This window comes from Pyrus communis, chromosome 8, assembly GCF_041283825.1.
Source record: "Pyrus communis isolate YQ-2024b chromosome 8, ASM4128382v1, whole genome shotgun sequence".
In the NCBI taxonomy this organism is placed as follows: domain Eukaryota; kingdom Viridiplantae; phylum Streptophyta; class Magnoliopsida; order Rosales; family Rosaceae; genus Pyrus; species Pyrus communis.
Window position 1 is genome coordinate 2427113 of NC_142572.1, and position 21687 is coordinate 2448799.

At 37.0% G+C, this 21687-nt stretch overlaps 3 protein-coding genes and 2 pseudogenes across 5 annotated transcripts; 2 read left to right on the top strand and 3 right to left on the bottom strand.

Annotated features, from left to right (window-relative positions):
* Nucleotides 1-1969: 1969 nt before the first annotated feature.
* Nucleotides 1970-3945, top strand: LOC137717189 (GDSL esterase/lipase At1g71691-like; annotated as a pseudogene).
* A 487-nt stretch (nucleotides 3946-4432) lies between these two features.
* On the bottom strand, nucleotides 4433-6608 carry LOC137716789 (GDSL-like Lipase/Acylhydrolase superfamily protein). Its single transcript, XM_068456168.2, has 5 exons — nucleotides 6283-6608; nucleotides 6023-6147; nucleotides 5695-5943; nucleotides 5199-5457; nucleotides 4433-4918 (listed from the first exon to the last, which is right to left on the bottom strand). Exons 1-5 carry the CDS (start codon nucleotides 6554-6556, stop codon nucleotides 4692-4694), a joined length of 1134 nt encoding a protein of 377 aa, XP_068312269.1. The 5' UTR covers nucleotides 6557-6608; the 3' UTR covers nucleotides 4433-4691.
* A 2258-nt stretch (nucleotides 6609-8866) lies between these two features.
* LOC137718308 (uncharacterized) lies at nucleotides 8867-11496 on the bottom strand. The gene is made up of 3 exons (XM_068457830.2): nucleotides 11137-11496; nucleotides 9483-9597; nucleotides 8867-9119 (listed from the first exon to the last, which is right to left on the bottom strand). Exons 1-3 carry the CDS (start codon nucleotides 11362-11364, stop codon nucleotides 9046-9048), a joined length of 417 nt encoding a protein of 138 aa, XP_068313931.1. The 5' UTR covers nucleotides 11365-11496; the 3' UTR covers nucleotides 8867-9045.
* A 1655-nt stretch (nucleotides 11497-13151) lies between these two features.
* On the top strand, nucleotides 13152-17871 carry LOC137718244 (Tetratricopeptide repeat (TPR)-like superfamily protein). 2 transcript variants are annotated; one of them, XM_088699049.1, is made up of 3 exons: nucleotides 13152-15562; nucleotides 15941-16004; nucleotides 17349-17871. In XM_088699049.1, exon 1 carries the CDS (start codon nucleotides 13338-13340, stop codon nucleotides 15537-15539), a length of 2202 nt encoding a protein of 733 aa, XP_088555175.1. In that variant the 5' UTR covers nucleotides 13152-13337; the 3' UTR covers nucleotides 15540-15562; nucleotides 15941-16004; nucleotides 17349-17871. The 2 variants fall into 2 exon arrangements, with proteins under 2 accessions (XP_088555175.1, XP_068313857.2); XM_068457756.2 differs by having other exon boundaries at nucleotides 15941-16000.
* Nucleotides 17872-18529: 658 nt separating this feature from the next.
* On the bottom strand, nucleotides 18530-19943 carry LOC137716783 (glucuronoxylan 4-O-methyltransferase 3 pseudogene; annotated as a pseudogene). The gene has a single exon (XR_015965624.1). The product of XR_015965624.1 is annotated as a glucuronoxylan 4-O-methyltransferase 3 pseudogene (transcript).
* Between the last annotated feature and the right edge of the window lie 1744 nt (nucleotides 19944-21687).

Here is a 21687-nt window from a genome sequence, read left to right on the forward strand (position 1 = left end):
CTTCTTGTGTGACTGCGTACGTCTTGGTTGGTCCTTTCCTTCGTGCGCTAGGTTTTACGAGTCTTGCATGGCAAGTTGGGTTCGAAACTTCCACGAGTGCTAGTGCAATAGCTCAGTCTAGAAAAATAGTTTTATGTCGAAGAGTAATGCTAGGGAGATCACATGATATGATGATATTATATTAATGTATCATCTGAAGTGACAAGTGATTTATAATATTAACTTTCAAACAGATAAATTCATTAGTTAACGAAAGATAATACACATCACTCGGCTTATCAATACACTAATATGATATAAATATAGGACATCCCTAACATTTTTCATGTCGAAAGATTTGACGTGTTAGTGGGAGATTTTAAACTTTAATACGAAAATGTAAATTTATCATTCTGAAAAACAAAAGAATAGGGACCCCAAGGTGGGTAGTAGTGAGACGGATGGGGTTGGGGGTGATAGATTCACATGGACGAAACCCCTCTTTGGCACTCTAAAGCTCAACTGTGATGCGGCATGGCGGAAAGCTACGAAGGTGGGTGGTGTGGGTTGGGTGCTCTGGGATTTTGCCGAGATACCAAAGCTTGCGGGAGGGGTGGGTGTGAAGCATTTTGCTGCTGCGATTATGGCGGAGGCTGAGGCGATTAGGCAAGGGATGGAGATGATTATTGCTAGTGATGTTATGGAGCCTGTGATTAGGTTGGTGGTGGAATCGGACTCAAAGGGGTTGATCCAAATGATTAACAAGGAGGTCACAGGTGATGTGGCACTCGATGTTTATCTCCAAGATATTTGGAGGATAGCGAGCTTGTTCCAGTTGGTGAAGTTTTGCTTTACCCCTCGGCAATGCAATCGTGCAGCTCACTTGGTGGTGGCGCACGAAATTAAGCATGGCAGGAGATTTGGTTGGGATGAGTTAGGTCTGGAGTTTTTTTTTAAATATTTTAGCAGAAGATGCAAATGTAACCGTTCGTATTTAAATTCAATAAATTTCTATCCTTTGACAAAAAAAAAACTACTACCTTAACTTAGCCAATTATTTACATGTTAATTTGCGCACCACTTGCCACTTAGTCCTACGATCTAGTGGTATTCCTCTATACTTATAAGTGAGATGTTTTATGTTCGATTCTTGCCAACTGAGAATTTAAACCAAATTATTGCTAGTCCATTGTGAGGCTAAGCCCACCCCTTCTCATTTAGTGTTGTTCAAAAAAAAAAAAAAAATTGTGCACCACCTAATTAGGTTTGGATATTAATTCGTTGCATGGAAATGACTATCAAATTATGAGAAATGTTAATGAAACTTTCTCAAAAGTGGGATTCTTTATAACTCTTTACCGTTTCATAGTTTTGGTGCAATGTTTTATGATGTTGGCACGAGAATTAATGTTAAATTGTAAGGTGACAGAGAGCCCATAAAGAGTCCCACTTTAAGAGAGTTTTGATAGTATTTCTTTCAAATTATATGAGTGAGAGAGAGGTAGAAAAATTTCAAGAATTTAGAACAGCGTTAGGAAATTAAGTTTGGAAAATGAGAAGGATGCTTGGGAGAGTAAATTTGTATTTAATTACTACATAAGTGGACAGGTGAAAACATTTATCACATTCACAGCCACCACCTTGCCATGCCTATTAAATCATCATGCTAGCTCCTCTTGCAAATTCAACACCACCACCATCTCTCTCTCTGTGTTCCCTACATATCTCAACATCAATTTCAGTTATTCATGGCTAGGCACCTTCTAAGTAGCAGTATTAGGTTGTTTTGTTAATGGTGGTGCTGGAAGCTGGAGTAGCTTGGTGCCAAGACGTGAACTCATCATCACCATCACCATCACCAGCTGACGGTGGCGGTGGGAGGAGATCGTCGTCAGAAACAGTGCCAGCCATGTTTGTATTTGGAGACTCACTGATTGACAATGGCAATAACAACGACCTTCCGTCATTTGCCAAGGCCAACTATTTCCCTTATGGCATTGATTTCAATGGCGGTCCTACCGGTCGTTTTTCCAATGGTTACACCATGGTTGATGAAATAGCTCTCTCTCTCTCTCTCTCTCTCTTAATGTTATGTTTTGCTATGATCAGTTCAGCATATTAAGATTGACATATATGTCAGTCAAAAAGTATATTTATTTTTTGCTTTTATTTTATTTAAGGTAGAGTGTACTTGATCATTTGCTTAAAATAGACCAATTGGGTTGGTACAAAACTCTATTTTTTGCATAAGTTTGTTTTATGTGTAAATATTTACTAATATAGAATAGACCAATTGGGTTGGTATAGTTTCTTAATTTCTGAAATAATTTAGTAATCTACTCGTTAATTACACATAAATTAAATGATATGAGAGCCAAGCTTATAATTTATGTATATTATGAGAAATAACATGAATCGTCTCATGTATGTTGTCCAATATCCTAATGGATAAGGTGGTGTGTTTCTATATATCCATACTTTCTAAGTTTGAAACTTCCTTACATTCCTCATTAGGGCATAAACCAGGCAGTATTTCCATTATATGAAAAACAACTTAAACATTATTGTCATTTTTCTATCATTTAAAAAAAAAATTAATTTGTTCCTCCTGCAGCTGACCTGCTAGGACTTCCCTTGATTCCTGCTCACTCTGAAGCTTCTGGAGATCAAATGCTTCATGGAGTCAACTATGCATCTGCAGCTGCTGGAATCCTTGATGCCACTGGCAGAAACTTTGTAATTAATTAACCACTTCATGCTTCATAGTTTATTAATTACCTAACTCAATATTTATTTATTTATCTTAAACTTTGCATGGATTTAGCAGAACCATAAACTTGCATGCAATTGTTTCACAGAAAATCTTAAATTTGTAGCTAAAGGACTTGAATTATTTTGTCACAATTGTTTTCTGCAGGTGGGAAGAATACCTTTTGGTCAACAAATAAGGAACTTTCAGAATACACTTGATCAGATAACAGACAATCTTGGTTCCGATGGTGCTGCTCGATCGATTGCCAAGTGCATCTTCTTCGTCGGAATGGGCAGCAATGACTACCTAAATAATTACCTGCCCAACTATCCAACTAGGAATCATTACAATGCCCAACAATATGCTGATCTCTTGGCTCAAGAATATACACGGCTGCTCACTGTAAGAACTTCACCTCCTAAACTAGAACCTCCATATGGTTAGATTGTATGACAAACTTACATTGCGTATTTGAAGCGTTATCAATCATATAGCTGGTACAAGTTAGGGGCACTCCGCCTACTGTAAATTGGTTTTGCGTTGGATACTCTTAACTTTATTAACATCACATGCATAAACTTCTCCTACAATTACCTAAGCATCCTACTAATATATGTGATACGTTACAGAGACTTTACAATCTGGGTGCCCGAAAATTTGTTATTGCTGGATTAGGGAGACTGGGTTGCATTCCAAGTATTTTAGCCCGAAATCCAAGTGGAACCTGCTCAGACGAAGTAAATCGCCTTGTTCTACCTTTTAATGCTAATGTGAAGACAATATCAACAATCTTAATACCAACTTACCTGGTTCGAAGTTCATTTACATTGACATTGCTCGTATGTTCGAAGACATGCTTCTCGATCCTAGAACATATGGTATGCCTTGCTACTATTTACCCTCAGGTCATTCCTTATTGAAATTGAAGTTCAATTATATTAGCGATTACAATATTTTGTGAAATTTTGTTTGGAGGATTCATTGTTGCAAACCGCGGATGCTGCGGTCTTGGGCGTAACAGAGGCCAAGTTACATGTCTTCCTCTCCAAACACCGTGCCGAAATCGAGACCAATATATCTTCTGGGATGCATTCCACCCGACCGCAGCAGTGAACATCATAAGTGGGAGGAAAGCTTTCACCGGGGACCGTACGGAGGTTTATCCCATGAACATACAGCAGCTTGCCACTCTTGACATCGAAAGGAACCAGTAGAAAATGTGGTCGTTTAAGTTTACAGAAAAATTTTACACGTCAAAGAGTTGATGCATGTACTTCTACTACCACTATTGGTTTAAAACTTTAGGTAGTTGTTTTGGAACTGGCTAGTAGTGGTAGATTATCCTTCTCCTCTCATTTATTATACATTTATCCTTCTTTTTTTGTTTTTCATTTTTTGTTTCACCTTTCATGGAGATTTGGTAGATTTCTTACCATGACCTTTTGAGATCAATAAAATAGTCAATGGGCCCTAGGGTTAGGCTAACAAATATAATTTCAGGTTTTAACAAATAACCTTCTCAAAATTCTCCTCATTGTTAAAAGCACTTAAAGCACGATTTTAAACGAGAAAAATAAAAATTATGAATCCGATTGTTATTGCACTTAGACATTAACAATTGACAACGATGATTTGTAAAGAGTTCCGCACCAACTTTAGCAAGAGTGCTACACTAATTATTAATTTGATTGAACATGAACATAGTTAATCTTCTAGACCACATTTATTGAATATATTGAAGTTGTAAAAGATAATTCAAGGAATCCTTCCTAGCTTCAGAAGATAATTCAATTATATATTTCCACTAATGGTGATATAACCACATGAATTGACAACACTTTCACATTATTAAATTAGCAATCAGCTGGAAAGCATCAAAGAAATTGATAATTCATGAAATTAATCAGTGATGAGGTTGTTGCATGGATGAAGTTCCAAAAGCCTTATATTGGCTTGGCTTTCAAAGCATTGCCAGTTGTTGAATATTGATTGGGTAAGCATATGATTGTTGATTGGAACCACTGAATGATGCCTTGCCCAGCAAAATGTTTGCTACCTCTGTTGGATGGAAGGCATCCCAAAACAAGTACTTTGTGCGATCCGTACAAGCTTGCTGAAGAGGTAGACAAGTTATCTGCCCATTGTTCTTTCCTACTCCACAACAACCCTTGTCTATCACTTCAAACCCTGCACCATTGTTTAAAAATTGCAGCAGCGTTAATCTCCACATCGGCAATTTGACCGAATACATTACTGCTTATGAATGAATGGTTCCGCTACTAATACACGAAAACCTTTTTTGATAAAACCTAACACTATCGGGTTGTGCATGTGATTAAGTTGGGGCAATACTGGTGTGTTAGTAGTGGTCAGTTGGCCAGACTTTGAAATCTTGACACGTGCAACATAAATTTTTGATATGGTGTGAAGTGAAAGAGATGGGATTTTATAGTAGAGAAGGTATTACCAGTAGCAGTGGGATTTTGAAACAGATCAAAGGTGCTTTGATAAGCATCGAGGTAAACAAATTTGGCCCCAGGCAATTGACCACCATTGAAGTTGTCAACCAGTTTTTTGAGGCCTGAGTTGAAAATAAGGATAGCCTTGTTGATGTTTTCGTTGCAGCGGCTGCTGTTGCTATTGAACCTTGCTAGTTGATATGGTATGCAACCGATTTGGCCAACAGCAGTTACAATCACCTTCCGAGCTCCCAGTGAATATAATTGCTGTAATCAAAAGAATACGTAACAACAATAGTTCATAAGTTTAGTATTAAATTTGTTTTCTACGTAAACGTACCCCATTAATTGAAATTAAGATTTATCATATCAGTTTGTAATTAGGGTTTAGGCGCATTAGCTAAATGCTGCTCTCTTTCTTCGTGTCCAAGTTAAAATGTAGGACAATTATGTAGGAAGCTATAGGAATACTGTAGATAGAAAACGGATTCACAGGTTAATTACCGTGAGTTGGCGTGAGTAGTCCTGAAGGAGTACAGCAGCAAACGCTTGCGTGGTGTAATCGGAGCTAGATGTATAGAAGCTGGGCATAAAATAGTTGTTAAGGTAGTCATTACTTCCCATCCCAGAATAGAAGATGCATCTGCTAAGATAGGTGTTGAGTGCATTGGCATCTCCTCTAAAGAATCTTCTCATTTCTAGCACTGCATTCCCAAAGTTTGCAACTTGTTGGTTCATGGACATGTGAGCACCCTGCAAAATCTCTCTCTCAGTTTATCATTCATAATTTTGAGTTTGACAATTTGTAAGGTTAGTAAAAAAGTGTTCTTACTAGATTGTCTCCCGTTTCTTCTCGGATACCAGCTGCACCGGATGCAAAATTGGCTCCCCTCAGCAGTGCAGCTCCGCGTGTTCTCGAATAGGGCGGAATATAAGTTGGAAATCCAAGAAGCTGAGCTGCAAGTGCAATTGCCACCGGAATATATAAACATACATTAGCTTATAGTTTGATGTAAACTAAACGAAGTACGTACGTACATTAGTTTGTTATATACGAATGAATATATATATGTATGTATGTATGTATATTACCTAGGACATCAACATAGGTTCTACCATTGGTGAAGCGGCCAGTGACACCAAGAGGGAAGTCGATGCCATAAGGTCTATAATTTGCCCTAGAAAGTGTTATTATCCCATTGTTGTTCCCATTGTCAACCAACGAGTCACCAAAAATGAAGAAACCAGGCACTTGGGCTGTCGACTGCGGCTGCGACCAAACTCTGCCACTCAAACCCTGCAGCCACACAACTACTACAACTATTGCAAACAAACCCAAGTCGCAGAATTTTCTAGCCCTACTCATGTTTTGATATATCAGTTGGAACCCTAACTTCTGAGATACTAATTATACAATTGGTGCATGCAGTTTTGTATATATATAGAGTCATTTTTTGGGGGGAGTTTTGACTTTTTGGTTTGGCTATTATGCAATTCATGCAATATACGGTTCGTGGTTGTGAGAGTGAGCAACTTCGAGCTGGAACAAGTAAGGAAGGATCAACTTTTAGTTGGGGTCATGTGTATGCTTCTATTTTTAACTCTGAATCAGCGGTGATGATCATGATCATGATCTCTAGTATCTCGTGACCAATCGGTTGCTTGCTAACAATCCATCGTGGCAACTTCATCTTGTTCGATTTTTATTCTTGAATCGACCTATAACCATAAAGAGTGATGTTATTTAGACGTACAAACAATATTGACAATATACAAGATTGTTGATTATTCTTTCGAACTATTTTTACACGACAAACAAATACTTTTCTGCCGTTAGATTTTAGAGAATTTCATATGAATTTTTGTTAAGTGGTGTAAATGTAACTGTTCTGGATGATGAACCTTTTGAAGCACAAGTTGACGGTGTGGAAACAAGATGAGAACCCCAAATATATCAGTGCCTAAATTCATGGACGTGGTGAGATAGAAAGACAAGTTTGTCCTTAAAAATGTATCACATGTAGCTCACATGACACCACTTAACGGACTCTCAAATCTAATGGGAAGGGGGTATTAAGTTGTCTTTTAATCTCCATGAAAAATAGTCCGGATGGGTGGGGGTGGGGTACTTCGGGGGTATTTGGTAGTTTATTCTCGACTGTTAAAAAACTACTCACTACCAAAATAAAAGATGATTGAATCTCTAGCTAACATAGTAATTAATTCCCTTAATGTTGAATGTTTGTAATGATAATCAATTGGTTAAACCAATTATATGTTATGTTAATATAACTTATTATTATGATCTTTAAATAAGAATATAAACGATTTGGATCATTGAACGATATTTCAAGGTCGCCCCAATCATCTTTTAACAAACGACATATTCTCTAATGTGATATCAAGTTGTACATATGAAGCACCACTTGTACTTCAAATGGAACCCAACAAAAGGATATTGTATGAGTAGTGTGACTCCTTATATACAAAAGGATATTGTGCATCAACAACTAAAATGCCTTGTCGCTGTACTAGCTCATAATCTACCGCTCTTTTGGGAACAATGTCGGGCCTTTTTTTAGCTTGAAATTTACTTGTAAAAAGCAGATGATCAATTGGAGACATAAGAGCATCCCTAGTGAGGGGCTCTATATGAGGTTGGAAAAGTGGTGGATATATCCCATTTTAGAGCTCTAAGGAGGCTTTATAAAAGAATTTCTCCCAATGAGGGGCTACATCTTTCGGGCTCTATATGAGGCTATATATATTTATTTATATAGTAATTTGATTAAGCGATGTATTTTTTTTTTTGTTAGCTTTTCTTAAATTGATTTTTGGACGTGCTATATTAAATTTTTTTTTTATTTTTTATGAACCCTTCAACCTAAAATGTTCAAATTGTGACAAAGTTAGATTTCATAACTTATGAATCGTTCGTTGGATTAGATTCCTTTATCTCAATCTCGTCTGTTGAAAGAAACAAACCCTCACTTTGCCCTCTGAAATAATTTTATCTTCATGTATAACACAACAATTTACCTAGCACCAATTGATAAATTAGTATCAAACAATTTTGAGAAAAAAAATATTTGAAAATTTTACCCATCAATGCCCATGAACGATAAATCAATTTAAAATTTTAATTCTTAAGGAATTTAAAACAATCATTAATTAACCAAATTGCAAGAAAAATAAGTAAGAAAAAAAATTAAAAAAAAATAAAAGGAGAGCATAAGTGCATTTGCAAATGGAGGGAGAGTGATTGAATTTTGCTCACATGGGTTCCTACTTTTTTGTGGGACCCACTGTTTTTTGGGGCTAGATGTAGTCCGATTTTACGCTACCTAAGAAAGAAAGTTGCTAGCCCAAGTGGTGAATCTAACCTCATTTTCCGGCTCATTGGGGATGAAATTTCTCACTAAAGCTAGAAATATGGTAGCCTCATGGAGGATAAAGCTCCCATTGGGGATGCTCTAAGATGAGTGGCTAGGTTAGCCAACCGGGTCGTATTTGTTGTGTTTGTGTCTAACTTGTTATTCTAACGATTGTCCTGGCACCCAAATAATCTTAAAGGGCTTTAAGAATTCAAACCCCAACCTGACTCGTTAAAATTAACGAGTTTAAGATTCTTGTGTTACCAGACTATTTAACATAAAACATTATCCCACATGCATAATTGTATACAAGAGACTCTTATAAGAAGGATACCATCGATAATACAAGGAAATTCATACCATTAGTGTTGCCCCCTTTTTTTTACCAAACTGCTGCCATTTAAATTGTGAGATCAAATTAAACAGATTCAAAACTAGATTACAAAATGTTATAGCTCAACTCTAGATTCCTCGATATGCATCAACGAACTTTACGAACCTTTTCTTCCTGTCCTAGCCCAAGTGACTTTTGCGCATTTGCAATACCTTCAGGATCTGCAATAAAAGAAACCAAATTAACTGGTTGTTACAATGCCAAAGTTTTATCGTATGGCCAAGTTTTCAATTAACCGGCTTCCGAGCGAGGAATCAGGCGTAATGTATATGCATATCCACAAAAAGTTTGACTCATAATTTGGGTCAGAAGTATTGTTTGCCAATCATGAGCACGAAAGTTTACCCTCCCGTATTATAATGAAACTGAACCACAGTGAAAGAAAACTACTCTCACTTAGTTTAATAAGATATAAACAGTTTAAATCTACATATCACCCTTCTAAATTATGAGTCGAACTTTTTGTTATCTATGCTTAATGCTTCATCAACTTGGGATCCACACGGTGAAGCAGATATACGTACCAAAGAACTGTGTGAAGATACGAGTGAAGAAGTTCAAGTTGCGGGAGACATTGTATGCCATGGCAGGCGGAAGAGGTTTCACGACAGTGTCAATGCTAAACACCCGTTGAAGGAACTGCAAACCGAGTTTGTCATGCTTAAACTTGTCAAAGAACAGATTCATATGCAAACTAATAAGATATAAAGAAAAATGAGATGGAACCATGGAAATTATGTCTAAGAGATCAAACATAGAGAACCAAGAAAATATTTATGTAAATGCAGATAATCTAAAACACATAACTGAGCAGCTGCTAGATCGTCAATTCAATACAGGATCCACAGTTTCTTAGACTGTATTTTAAATTACTGAAATAGACGAGAAACACTGACAAAGTCAATTTTTGGCCTAATGTGGGGCAAGGAGAATTTGAACTGGGGACCTCTTCTACCAAAGTGGAGAGAAATGCCGCTAGACTAATAGCAAGTTTGTTCCAACGAGTCCAAGTTTTTTACCATCCTACTCATATTCTATTGCCATGGCTTGCTTCCAGATTTACCTAGAGCTTGTGCTCCTTCACTAATTGCAACTAAATAGGAAAAAAAAAACGTTTCTGAAACACTACCAGAAGGGTTTACTGAAATCTGGTTTCGGCATTCATGTTTCGGTTAATAGTCCCTACCACCCACTCATAAGCATGTGTTGCAGGCTTGCAGCATGAGAACCAACAAATTCAAACATAATAGGACTCATTTCATGTGAATATATGTAAATAAAGTTCCTCAAATTGCCGATATTATTGTTTTGGGCTAAAACGTCCTGGTAGTACTATTATTATTATATATCTACAATGACAGAATGACTTAATGAGCTATGAGCTAAGTCTTTAATCTAGGAAAGATACGCAATCCTGCCCACTTCAAGATTTGCAACACGAGACTCGGTTCTTCTAATACACCTCCTGCATACCTGGAGCATTTGAAGCTTACAACTTCAATATTTATCAATAACATTATGACTCTAATACGCACAAATCCTCATGCATTACGTACAGAAAGATTGTAACACAACGGCTGGTTATATAATAACCCAAGTCCTGAATTGTAAACTACTGACAACCAAATTTATGTACAAACAAAGTGGCAGGCGCAGACCTGGGCGTAGCCACTACAGTAGTGAATTCCCCGTGCACCCGAGTTTGAATGCCCCTCCCGTAGTTTAAATTAGACCAATTTAGGATATCACTCGATAAAAAGGCGATCCCAAACCAACGAGACTCCCTATTTTTCGAGAGTGGGGGGAACGTCTATCGGACAAAGCCTTACTCTTGCTTTGTAAAGAGGTGTTTCTACGACTCTAACCCGCGTCATTTTGATAACAAAGAAGCAACATTTCCATTGCGCCACCGCTCCCCTCAATATCTCTCGAATAAAAATAAAAATAAAAATAGGCAGCACACAATAATCACGCACAACCCAGAAAAAGTAGAAAACTGAAAAGTTCTAGAAATTACTGCGAAATTGAAAATTTCAGAATACCCAAACAAATTTCAAATTTTCAATTGAAATACAGTTTTCTGTCCCTAATTCAAAGCAGATAAATAAACAAAACCAACCAAATTAACAGATAGTTTGAGTATTAATGAAATTGCGAATTGGGACAACTTGAAAGGACCTGAAAGTTGCGCTGGAAGCTGTATCGGAGCTCAGGGTCAATCTCAGTGAGAGAATCTTGATCGTCTTGGTCTTGAGAGCGCTTGGTTTTCTTGCGAGGGACGTGCATGGTTGGAGTCGACCCTGGCTGGCTCGTCACTTTTAGCTTCCCTTCTGGGAATTCAGCTTCCGCCTCTTCTTCCACCCTCCACGGAGCTGATGACATCAGTTGCTTCTTCGTCTTCGACATGGTCGGCACTCTCTCTGTACTGCCTTGGCGGACAGCCTGAGGGGAAGGACAAGACTTTGGTTAATGGAAGAGGGGAGGGAGCGTGTGTTTTAGATAGGGATCGCGTTTGGATGTGGGTGGACTTGTGCTCTGTTCGACCACCAAAAATACCTTATACTCGTTTATAAATACTTTTAAAATAACTAAATGCGATTTTTTTTATGAAAGTATTTTTGAAATTAATACTTAATAAAAATACAAGTAAATTTTATAAAAATATTTAAAATGTTTCTTATAAGAGGTACTAGATGCTTTTGAAATTCAAAACTACTCTCTAAAAGCATGAAGTGTCTTCAAAACCAAAATTATTTTCTCTAAAAACGTTTTCTGTTATGAACACTTATAAACAAGGCTACGTTCACACTAGTGTAGTTTTCGTTTGATATATAATATAATCGGATGGCTTACATTGTACATAAAACTTTTAAAGCTTTAAAGAGCTTAAAAGTGTCTAGATAAGATCATCTTCAAGAGATTCTTTAAAGGAAACTTTAACAAAAAGCTTCCGGTACTATTTATTTTAACGAAAAATCACATTTTTACATTAAAAAATCAATCCTAGTACTATTCACTTTACCCTTTATTTTGTCCTTATCTTTAAAACTCAAAGTTTTCAAACATTTTTTTCATCAGTTTTCTTTTCTTTTCACTAGTTTAAAGAGCTAAACTCATAAAAGTCATCTTCAAGAGACTCTCTAACTTCAACTTTAAGCATAACCTAACAAAATTTAGTTAAATTTATGCTATATAGCAGTTTTGTTACAGAAAAATAATATATAATAACTGTGACGTGCGCTTTAATTCGGCATATTGTGTGAGAGAAGTGAGTGAGCAAAACCTAAACACAAACACCAAATAGCCATGGCAAGATCCAGCAACTCAAGTGGTTCTACAAGTCTCCAAACTCCTATCTTCGGTGGAGAAAATTCCCATTTTTGGGTAGTGAAGATGAAAACCATCTTCATATCCTTTGGTCTATAGAGCTATGCACAATGAGGCCTTGAAGTTGGTGTCTAATTATCTAGGAAGACTCAATGAAATTGTTAATCAAATGAAATCGCTCCTCTTTGTTTGCGAACACTAAAATTTTTATTTATTTTTAAGTACATTGATATTCTACATTATGGGGAAGGAGAGTTCGGCTAAGCCACACAATGGACAGGCTAATTTGGTATCGAATTCATCATCCATGAGATTCGAATCTAAAATCTCTTACTTTCAAGCGAACCTTGAAACTTAGATGAAAAAAACATACCACTTCCTTTTCTCTCTAAAATTCTTAAATTTATATAGTATAGTTTTACAAAATACCCTCACTTTTGACAATTGATGATTATTATTTTTTGGCTTTGTTAACAAGGAAATTTTTGGAGTTTTAAGAAAATTTAACCATAAGGGCTTCTCCCTTGGTAATATAGGAGAAATTTTTAGTTGTGACAAGAACACGAATGATATATCATGTGTTTTTATGTAAATGGTGAAAAATTTTAATTTTTAAGTTATTAAGCTTTTAACACACATAACCTATCATTTATATAAGGACACGTGGTGTACCAGCTCGTGTAACGGTCACAATGAAAAATCTCTCGGTAATATAGATAGATAGATAACAGGAAAGGTTAAGATAGAGAAAATCACACCAATAAAAAGGTTTAATCCTACTGCAGCTGCTCCTATGAGTCAAAAGTCCAGCCCAAATAAGGCCCAATGGTTCTGTATGAAAGCCCACCCAAAAACTCACATGCCCTGCTCCACTCAATAACAAAAATCAGAGACAAAAAATGTCTGACTTTTCAGCGTTTCTCTCTCTCTCAAGAGCTCGGCATGCTTGCTTTAATTCCATCAACAACATTTTTGGTGTGCGGCGGCGGCGGCGCGGTGGAGGCGTCGGCTAAGGTACCACCGTCACCAATCCTCCGAGTTACATATTCAAAATGATGATAAAGCAACTTCTTAAACTGCACCCTAGCTGTAACTTCCCCTCCCATGGCTTCTGCGTTTACTCAAGGCACTTCTCTTCACTCCCATCTATCACTTCTACCTCTGATATCGAAACCCAATTGAGGTTTCACTGTGAGAAGTCCGACCCTCAGGTTTCCGAGGCGGTTTCGGGTTTCCTCCGCGCCGTCGATACGAACCACTTGCCTTCTGGGGCAGCCTGTAATTTGCTCGTGCACACTCTCACAAAGTCGAAAAATTATGAATTGGCGTTTTCTGTTTATAGTAAGATGACCAGTGTTGGTCTTCGTCCGAGTTTTATATCATTGAGTTGTTTAGTAGCTTGTTTTGTTAACTCCCATCACCCCGAATTCGCACCCGGGGTGTTGGGATTGTTGTTAAAGCGTGGATTTCAGTTAAATGCGTTTGTTCTGAATCTTACATTGAAGGGTTTGTGTGCTAACGATGAGGTTGACAAGGCGATTGAGTTGTTTCGTGTAACGGGAAGACATTATGTAACCCCGGATATTGTTAGTTACAACATTCTTATAAACGGATTGTGCAGGGTGAAAAATTTGAAAGAAGCAACTGAGTTGCTGGTTGATATGGAGTTGTCTGGTTCTGAGCCGAATGTGACGACATACAGCACTTTGATCAATGGATTCTGCAAGGATGGTCGAGTGGATGAGGCGATGGGTTTGTTGGAGGAATTGAAGCAAAAGGGTTTGGAAGCGGATGTTGTAGTGTACAGTACCATTATAAGTGCTTTTTGTGATAAAGGGAGTTTCGATAGAGCCAAAGAAATTTTTGATGAGATGTTAAAGAAGGGTATTCCTCCGAATGTGGTTACATATAGTTGTTTCATAAATAATCTCTCCAAGATAGGGAAATGGAAAGAAGCCACCGCGATGTTAAATGATATGATAGAGTGTGGAGTTCTCCCTGATGTTATTACTTATACAGGCTTAATTGATGGGCTTTTCAAAAGTGGAAGGGCTACAAAAGCCATGGAGCTATTCAGTCTAATACTATCGAGGGGTGAAGAGCCTAACACTGTAACATACAATGTTATGATTGATGGACTGTGCAAGCAAGGCTTGGTGGATGAGGCTTTTAAGATTTTTGAAATGATGAAGGGTAAGGGTAAACAGCCTGATGTAATTACATACAACGTGTTACTGATGGGGCTTTCATGTCGCGGGAAGGTAGATGAGGCAATGGAACTTTTCAGTATGATATCAAAAGATGAGAACTTTCTTGAGCCAGATGTTATCACATATAACATGCTAATTATTGGACTCTGCAAGGAAGGCAATCTTGATAAAGCTAGGGATATTTATAATACTATGGTTGAAAGGGGCATTGCAGGTAACTTAGGTACTTATAATGCTTTGATAGGTTCATGTCTAGAGGAAGGATTTGTGGGCGAGGCCATCAAATTCTGGAGACGTGCACTTGACTTGGGATTGGTTCCGAATGAAATTACTTACGGTGTCTTGATCAGTGGATTTTGTAAAACTCATATGCTTAGGTTTGCAAAAGGACTCTTTAGTCAAATGAGAGCTTCTGGGGTTAGTCCTACTTTGATTGACTACAACATTTTGATGCTATCCTTGTGCAAGGAGAGTAGTGTGGAGCAAGCTAGGATGCTATTTGATGAGATGAGGCGTACAAATTGTGTGCCAAATCTGGTCTCGTTTAATACAATAATTGATGGAACTCTAAAAGCAGGAGATGTTGAATCTGCTAAAGGCTTGCTGCAGGACATGTGTAAAATGGATTTAACTCCTGATGCCTTTACCTTTTCCATATTAGTAAGCCGGTTCTCAAAACTTGGGCTTTTGGATGAGGCTAAAATGGTTCTCAAGAAGATGATTGATTGTGGTGTTGAACCTGATGCCTTTGTTTTCGATTCTTTACTAAAGGGCTATTGTTTAAAGGGTGAAACAGAAGAAATCGTTAATTTGCTTCATCAGATGGCAGACAAGGGTGTCGTTCTCGACTCAGAAATAACTTGTACCATCTTGGAATGCCTTTGTGAAATCTCAGACGATGTTGATGTGATGAAGATTCTCCCAACTTTTTCCCAAGAAACATCAAAAGGAGCAAGCATTACCTGCAATGAGCTGTTGGTGAAGCTCAGTAACTCTCATCCAGAACTTAAATTTCCCCAAGAGAAACCTCCAGTGCCCGGATAAACCTGCTGCTTGTTCTATCTTATGTAAGTCTTGTAGTCTTTGGTTGTCCGGTTCTGTAGAATGAACTGTTTATGCCACTTAGGATTCAGTGCCTACGGATATCTTGTTTTTATTACATTCTAGATTTTCCTCCTCCTGTCTTGTCCGTAATATGCTATACAAAGTAACATATACGTGTTTATTCATTGTTGGTTTAGTTTTTTTATTTTTAAAGGATACGGTCTAGTAGATTTAGGGATACGGGTAGGGTTAGAAGGAGGAAAAAGAATGTCGGGGTTTTGGCATTAGGGCAGCATGCATCTTTGTAAATTCTAAATGTTGTTTTGGAGAGAGAAAAATCTCAAATTAGGTGATGTATAATGAACCTTGGTTGATGATTTCTTTTGATTATGTATGTGCAGGATTAGTTAGCTGGGAAACTAGAATTGGGAAATCCTGAGCAGATCTGCCACATCTTACAAGTAGGTATTCAAAAGGATTTCATTTGATTCTTGGAACTGAAATATACATCAGGAATTGTTAATTTAGCTTTATCATAGTTAAACAACATAAATACAGTAAAGCTAATTAATTAATGATGTAAACAGAATCTGATAGATAAGAAACCCAACTTATAGGGTGTGAGTTAAACCTTATTAGCTAGGTGAGAATCGCTCCAATCCCCGTTAGGGCCTAGATTTCTAAAGGGAAATCAAACGTAAAGGCCCTTCGTTGATTTTAGAAACTGATAATACTTCAAATAAGATACATCCAGCCTAACTAGACCTTTTATAATAGTAATGACTACCGATATTGCATTAATAATCCACTAGACAAACAATTTTTTTTCCATATTCCGGTGAGATGTAAATTTGGTATTTCAAATTTCTGGTGTGCTGGAGTTGGAATTCGATTTTAAAGCTATAAAACACACATTTCAATCATTTTACCTCTCCCAATGGTGATGCTCTGATTACTTTGGTTGTTGGTGCCACTTGATTGCACTTTTTTGGTTGTTGCTGCCATTTGGGAAAAAAGAATGCCTGCACGATCATGTCAGTTGTGCGTCTTCCTGATTGTTCGCATGATGTGGAGCATAGATACTCTTGAAAAAAAAAACTTTTTCTTTAATTTGTTGTGTATACACAGTTGAAGAACATTTTGGTTCATCGCTTTTCCTAGGTTTTCTACTTAGTCAAACATTATGCCAATTTCTTGACAAAAGAAAAAGAGAGAGAAATTATGTGCATTTCAAATTGATGCTGCTTGCGAATCAGTTTGAGGGACAATCCAATTGGAAATTAGGTAGTTATCCTTCTGTTTGTCCAAATCCCTTTGCGAAACCATACAGTACAATTCTTGAGGATTTGCCCCGTGTGGTGTATTATCAACCAAAGAGAAAATGGCACTTAGTTCTCTTATTGTAAACCCAGATTTAGTTATAATTCAATTAGTTTGGGATGCGATAAAGTGCCTTGATAGCCATCTTAATTCACTAAGTGCCTTGCTGAAGTATACGTAAGTCTTGCTTACATTTTGCAAGTCTCTTATACTTTTTCTTTTGATGCTTATGATACTCGATGCTCATTAGCGAGAATAAAAGCCACATATTGTCACCAACATTTCATCATTGTTTCTTATCTACCCCCGGCTGGTACTCCTCTTTATAATTCAGTTGGAATTCAAGCTTTGGTGTGGTACGAAATTAAATCATGTGAACAAATTGACTACAATGGCTTCAAGAATTCACTATTCTGTGTACTAAGAGTTTTCTGCCCATTTTTTTGTAATCATTTTCATATACTTCCCCTCCCTTTCCTATGACTGCAGTTTTAACCGTGTAGCATGGAATTCATTGGTCAAACTGAAGCTGCAAGGTGTGATGAGATTCTGATAACGGTGTTATCTGGGACTCAACCCATCGCTGGAAATCTCGATGGAGTCATCTTCCTTGTCCCTTCACATTACAGAAGTTGTGAAACTTGTTTGAGGAAGCTCATGCAGGTTGCGCAATCCAGAATTTTGTTACGAAGTAAATACTAAGCATCCGGAGCGCCGGAACTCTTTGTGGTTATATGTTTTGGCTTATAAAATCCTGACTTGTATGATCAAGTTAGATTTGGGCTCGATCTTCGGCCATGGTCACTGTAGAATCGAGGGTGTCTTCCTTCTCCAGGTTGTTGCTGGATTGGAAAACTGCACCGAGTTGATTGTTGTTACGATTTTTGTTTTCATTTATTTTAGGTGTAATTAGGCATATTACAAAGTTTTAATTTTTTTTTTGTAATTTCAAACTGGACTCCTCAATACCGAGGCCATAGAATTGCTGAGTTAAAGAGGTTGCTTCTTAATACGTTCCTCTCCAGAAATTAGGGGATTTCCTAACACATTTGAGCGAATTAAGAAATATGTAGCGGAAATATGAAATTTCACACGCAGAATTCCTCAAACTCTTCTCTCTTCGACGTTATTTCCCTCTCTCTCTAGTCTCCCGGATATTATTTTTACACCACCCGTTTTTGGTTGGAACCTTTTGTTTTTTATTTATCCTTATTTAATGACACACCCCTTTTTAAATGACATATTTACCTTTACTTTTAACATCCTCGATGGAGATTCAAAAACTTAAGGATAGGGGTCAAAATTGGCCAATTTAAAATAGTTCATCGACTAAATTAACTGACAGAATAGTTTTAGTGGTAAATTGACGCTCACATTCTAACGTAAAGCAACATTTTATCCTTTTTATTTTATTACAATCTATTTAATAAAATTACTTTAATCTACAAGGGAAGGATTTAAACTCTGGTTGCAAGCGGTACTGCACCGATCAAATAGACTAATTCGCGTATCTTAAAATACAGACCTAATTGTTACGAAGAAAAAAAATAGTAATAATAAGTACTTATTTTTATAGTCTCTTACACACTCTTATTTAATTTGATCATTTTTTTCGTTTGATTATTTATTCAGTTTAATGAAAATAAAAGTATGTGTATAAGAAGATAAAACAAGTGTAAAAGTCATCTCCCAAACATAAGGCCAAAAAAACGAACACATACACACCAAGGAAATGTACACATGTCTAGGGAAAGAGATCCTCTTATAATTTCTTCCATTAAGGCCACCTAATCAAATGATCCGAATCCTTGAAATTTAATTCAACAATTAAAATTATTATAACTTTTACAGAAACTTCTATTTTTAATCGTTAAATCAAATTCCATGATCCGGATGACCTGATTAGATGTCCTTAGTTGAAGAGTTTACGAGAGCATCTCTTTCCCATGTCTAGTATGTCGGGACTACTTTTTGTTTTGCATTAATTTAAGACAAAAATATTTAAAAAGAAGAACACTAGTAACTTTTTGAGAGATTTGTTCGAGAAGATCATCATCTAAGGGCAGAACGGTCTACCTAATCGAGCCCTGTGACTGGGAATAGTGAAGTGCCTGATCCTGCCCTCCTGCTCCGTCAAGTACCCCTCACAGAGGAATGCCTTGGAGAAGCTGTCCTCAACCACTCTATCCACATCATGCACAAACACATGAGTTTCCCCCTCCTCCCTGTTCCTCCCCATCAGCCCCGCCGTGTATATGGCGCTCATTCTTCCCGGAGCTCCGTCGAAGTACCCCGTCGGCGCATCCACCATGATCAAATCCCACTCTATATCGTACACATCGCTCGGCAAGCTCTTGAGCGCCAACTCGCACTTTGAAAGCCTTGGATCCCCGACAGCCCTGCACTCTTCCTTCCTTCCCATCTCCATGAGCTTGTCCGCTTCGTGAACCTTGGTGTCGTACGCCACGTGGTAGGCCTCCAACCCCGGCAGCTTCTGTTTGATCTGGTCGATCCATGAACTGGCTTCTTCGAGGAAGATGGTTCTTCCGCCGTGGTTGAGAGCCGTCCACATGAGGCTGTCGAAGCCGAGGCCGAAGACTAGAAAGTTGCAGGGTGCTTTTTGGGAAAGGACCGCGGCGGAGACGGAGACTTCTTTGATGGTTTGTTGTGGGGTGACGTTTGTGGTCGCGTAGTGGATGATGGCGTGGGCGAGGGATGGTGGGGTTTTGGTGCATGTTGGGATGAAGGGCTGATCGCACGGTTGTTGTTGTTGGGGTTCAGAGGTTGACATGAGATGGGATTGCGAGGAATTGGTGGATGATGATGGTGGTGATGATGAAGAGAAGGTTGATCTGGTTATGAAGATGGTGAGGAGGAAGATGAGGAAGCAGCAGAGGAGGATGACCTTCAGATTGATGCCACATTGAAGTTTGGACCTCATGGTGCTTGATATGAGAGAGGAGGAGGAGGAGGTGCCGGCGGGAGGGGGTGGTTATTGGAGGAGATAAAATTGATATGGCGGTCTGAGGTTGTGTTGCTGAAGTTGGGGAAGAAAGAGAGGGGGAGGCGGGGGCTATATTGTTTGTTTCTGCTTTTCAAGGAAAGGTTAGCAAAGTAAGTATGCTTCAGCAAAAAAAGAAAAGTTGGTATTCATTAAATTAGGAATAATACTTTGTTTAAAAATTATTTTTATAAAAAATTAAATATCGTTTAATCATTTAAATTTATCAAATAAATCAACATTTTATCATTGATATATTACTCAATACATACATTGTTTTTATTTATTTAATACTAGCATTTACCTACATACTTTTTGTGTATGAACATATTTTTTTAGAAATAAAAGGGGGAGAGAGAGAGACGTTGGGGAAGTGGGAGGTTTTTTTTTTTAATTTTAAATATTAGAGATATTTTAACATCACATGTATGTGAAGCTTCAATAAAAAAACAGTAAAATTTAAACATGTGAAATTACATTATTGTCTATTATTTTTTTTTGTACGATAAAATATTAAGTTGTCTTTTCATCATTTTTTTATTGACAAAAAAAATTTCATTGATTAATAGAGATATTTAGATAACTAAATGATATTTGAATAATTTTTTTAAGAAATATCTTCAACTGACAGTGGTACCCGGGTACTTGAGAATTACTTGTCTCTTTGCGCCCAGCAACAGAAGTAATGATGCATATGAGAAGATCCAAGGGAACAAAAGATTTTTCAGTGTGACCGTCATACGAGGTGATACATCATGTGTTTCTATATAAATGATGTGTTATATGTGTTAAAAGATTAAAACTTAAAAATTAAAATTTTTCACCACTTACATAAAAACGCGTGATGTATCATCCATGTTCCCGTCACAACTAAAAATTTCTCTAAGGGAACATAGTGTGTACCTTCAAAGATGTCCCTAAAAACAAATTAGGTTGCCCATTGTATTGCTTAGCCGAACTCTTCCTTTCTTTAGTGTAAAAAAAATCGATGTATTAAAAAAAAAAAAAAACTTCACATCTACTATATAAAACAAACAAACTATTTTGTTTTTAATTTTCAATTAAAAAAAAAATTGAAAGTTATTTTGTCTAGTTTTCAAAATTTGAAAATTTTAGTGTTTTTTTTTTTTTTGTCAATAATTAAGTGAGATTCTAAAACCTAACATTTTAAACCCAGAAAATATAGGTTTTAACCCAAAAATAGTTTGTATCCCCTAACTTTTATGGGTTAAATTTTTAGCGCGTAATTATTAAAGAATGAATTTACAATAATTTTTTCTTAAAGTAATAGAAAAAAAATAGGTAGATTATCCTAATTTAATTTTATGAATATTTTAACTTAAAAATATTTAGATTTCGATAAATATTGAAAAATCACTAAATCGACACCATGAAATTCGTGAAACACTGTGAAAGAATATGAAACACATGAACAAAAATTAATTACTTTAGCCATTGGATTTAAAATTTGGACTGTTAGATCTTTTTTTTTACCATTAAATTTGATCATATTAAATCTTAGCCGTTGGATTCAATAAATTTATAAATATAAAACTTAATAAAATACACATATATAGTGGGTCACCTCCACTAACCCATGAAGAATTCAGGCCTAAATTTGCTCCATAAATAAGTTTTGGGTTAAAACTCATATTTACCCCAAGGGTTGGATCAAGTCAAGAGGTAAGTTTAAAACATGAAATTTGAGTCTTACTCAATTGAAGTAGGTCTAAAGGGTAAGGGGTGGGGAAGGCTCAAACCCGGATGAGAAGGGCCACAACGGTACTTAATTTCTACTATGGCTCTAGCTCTCCTCATACTAAATAA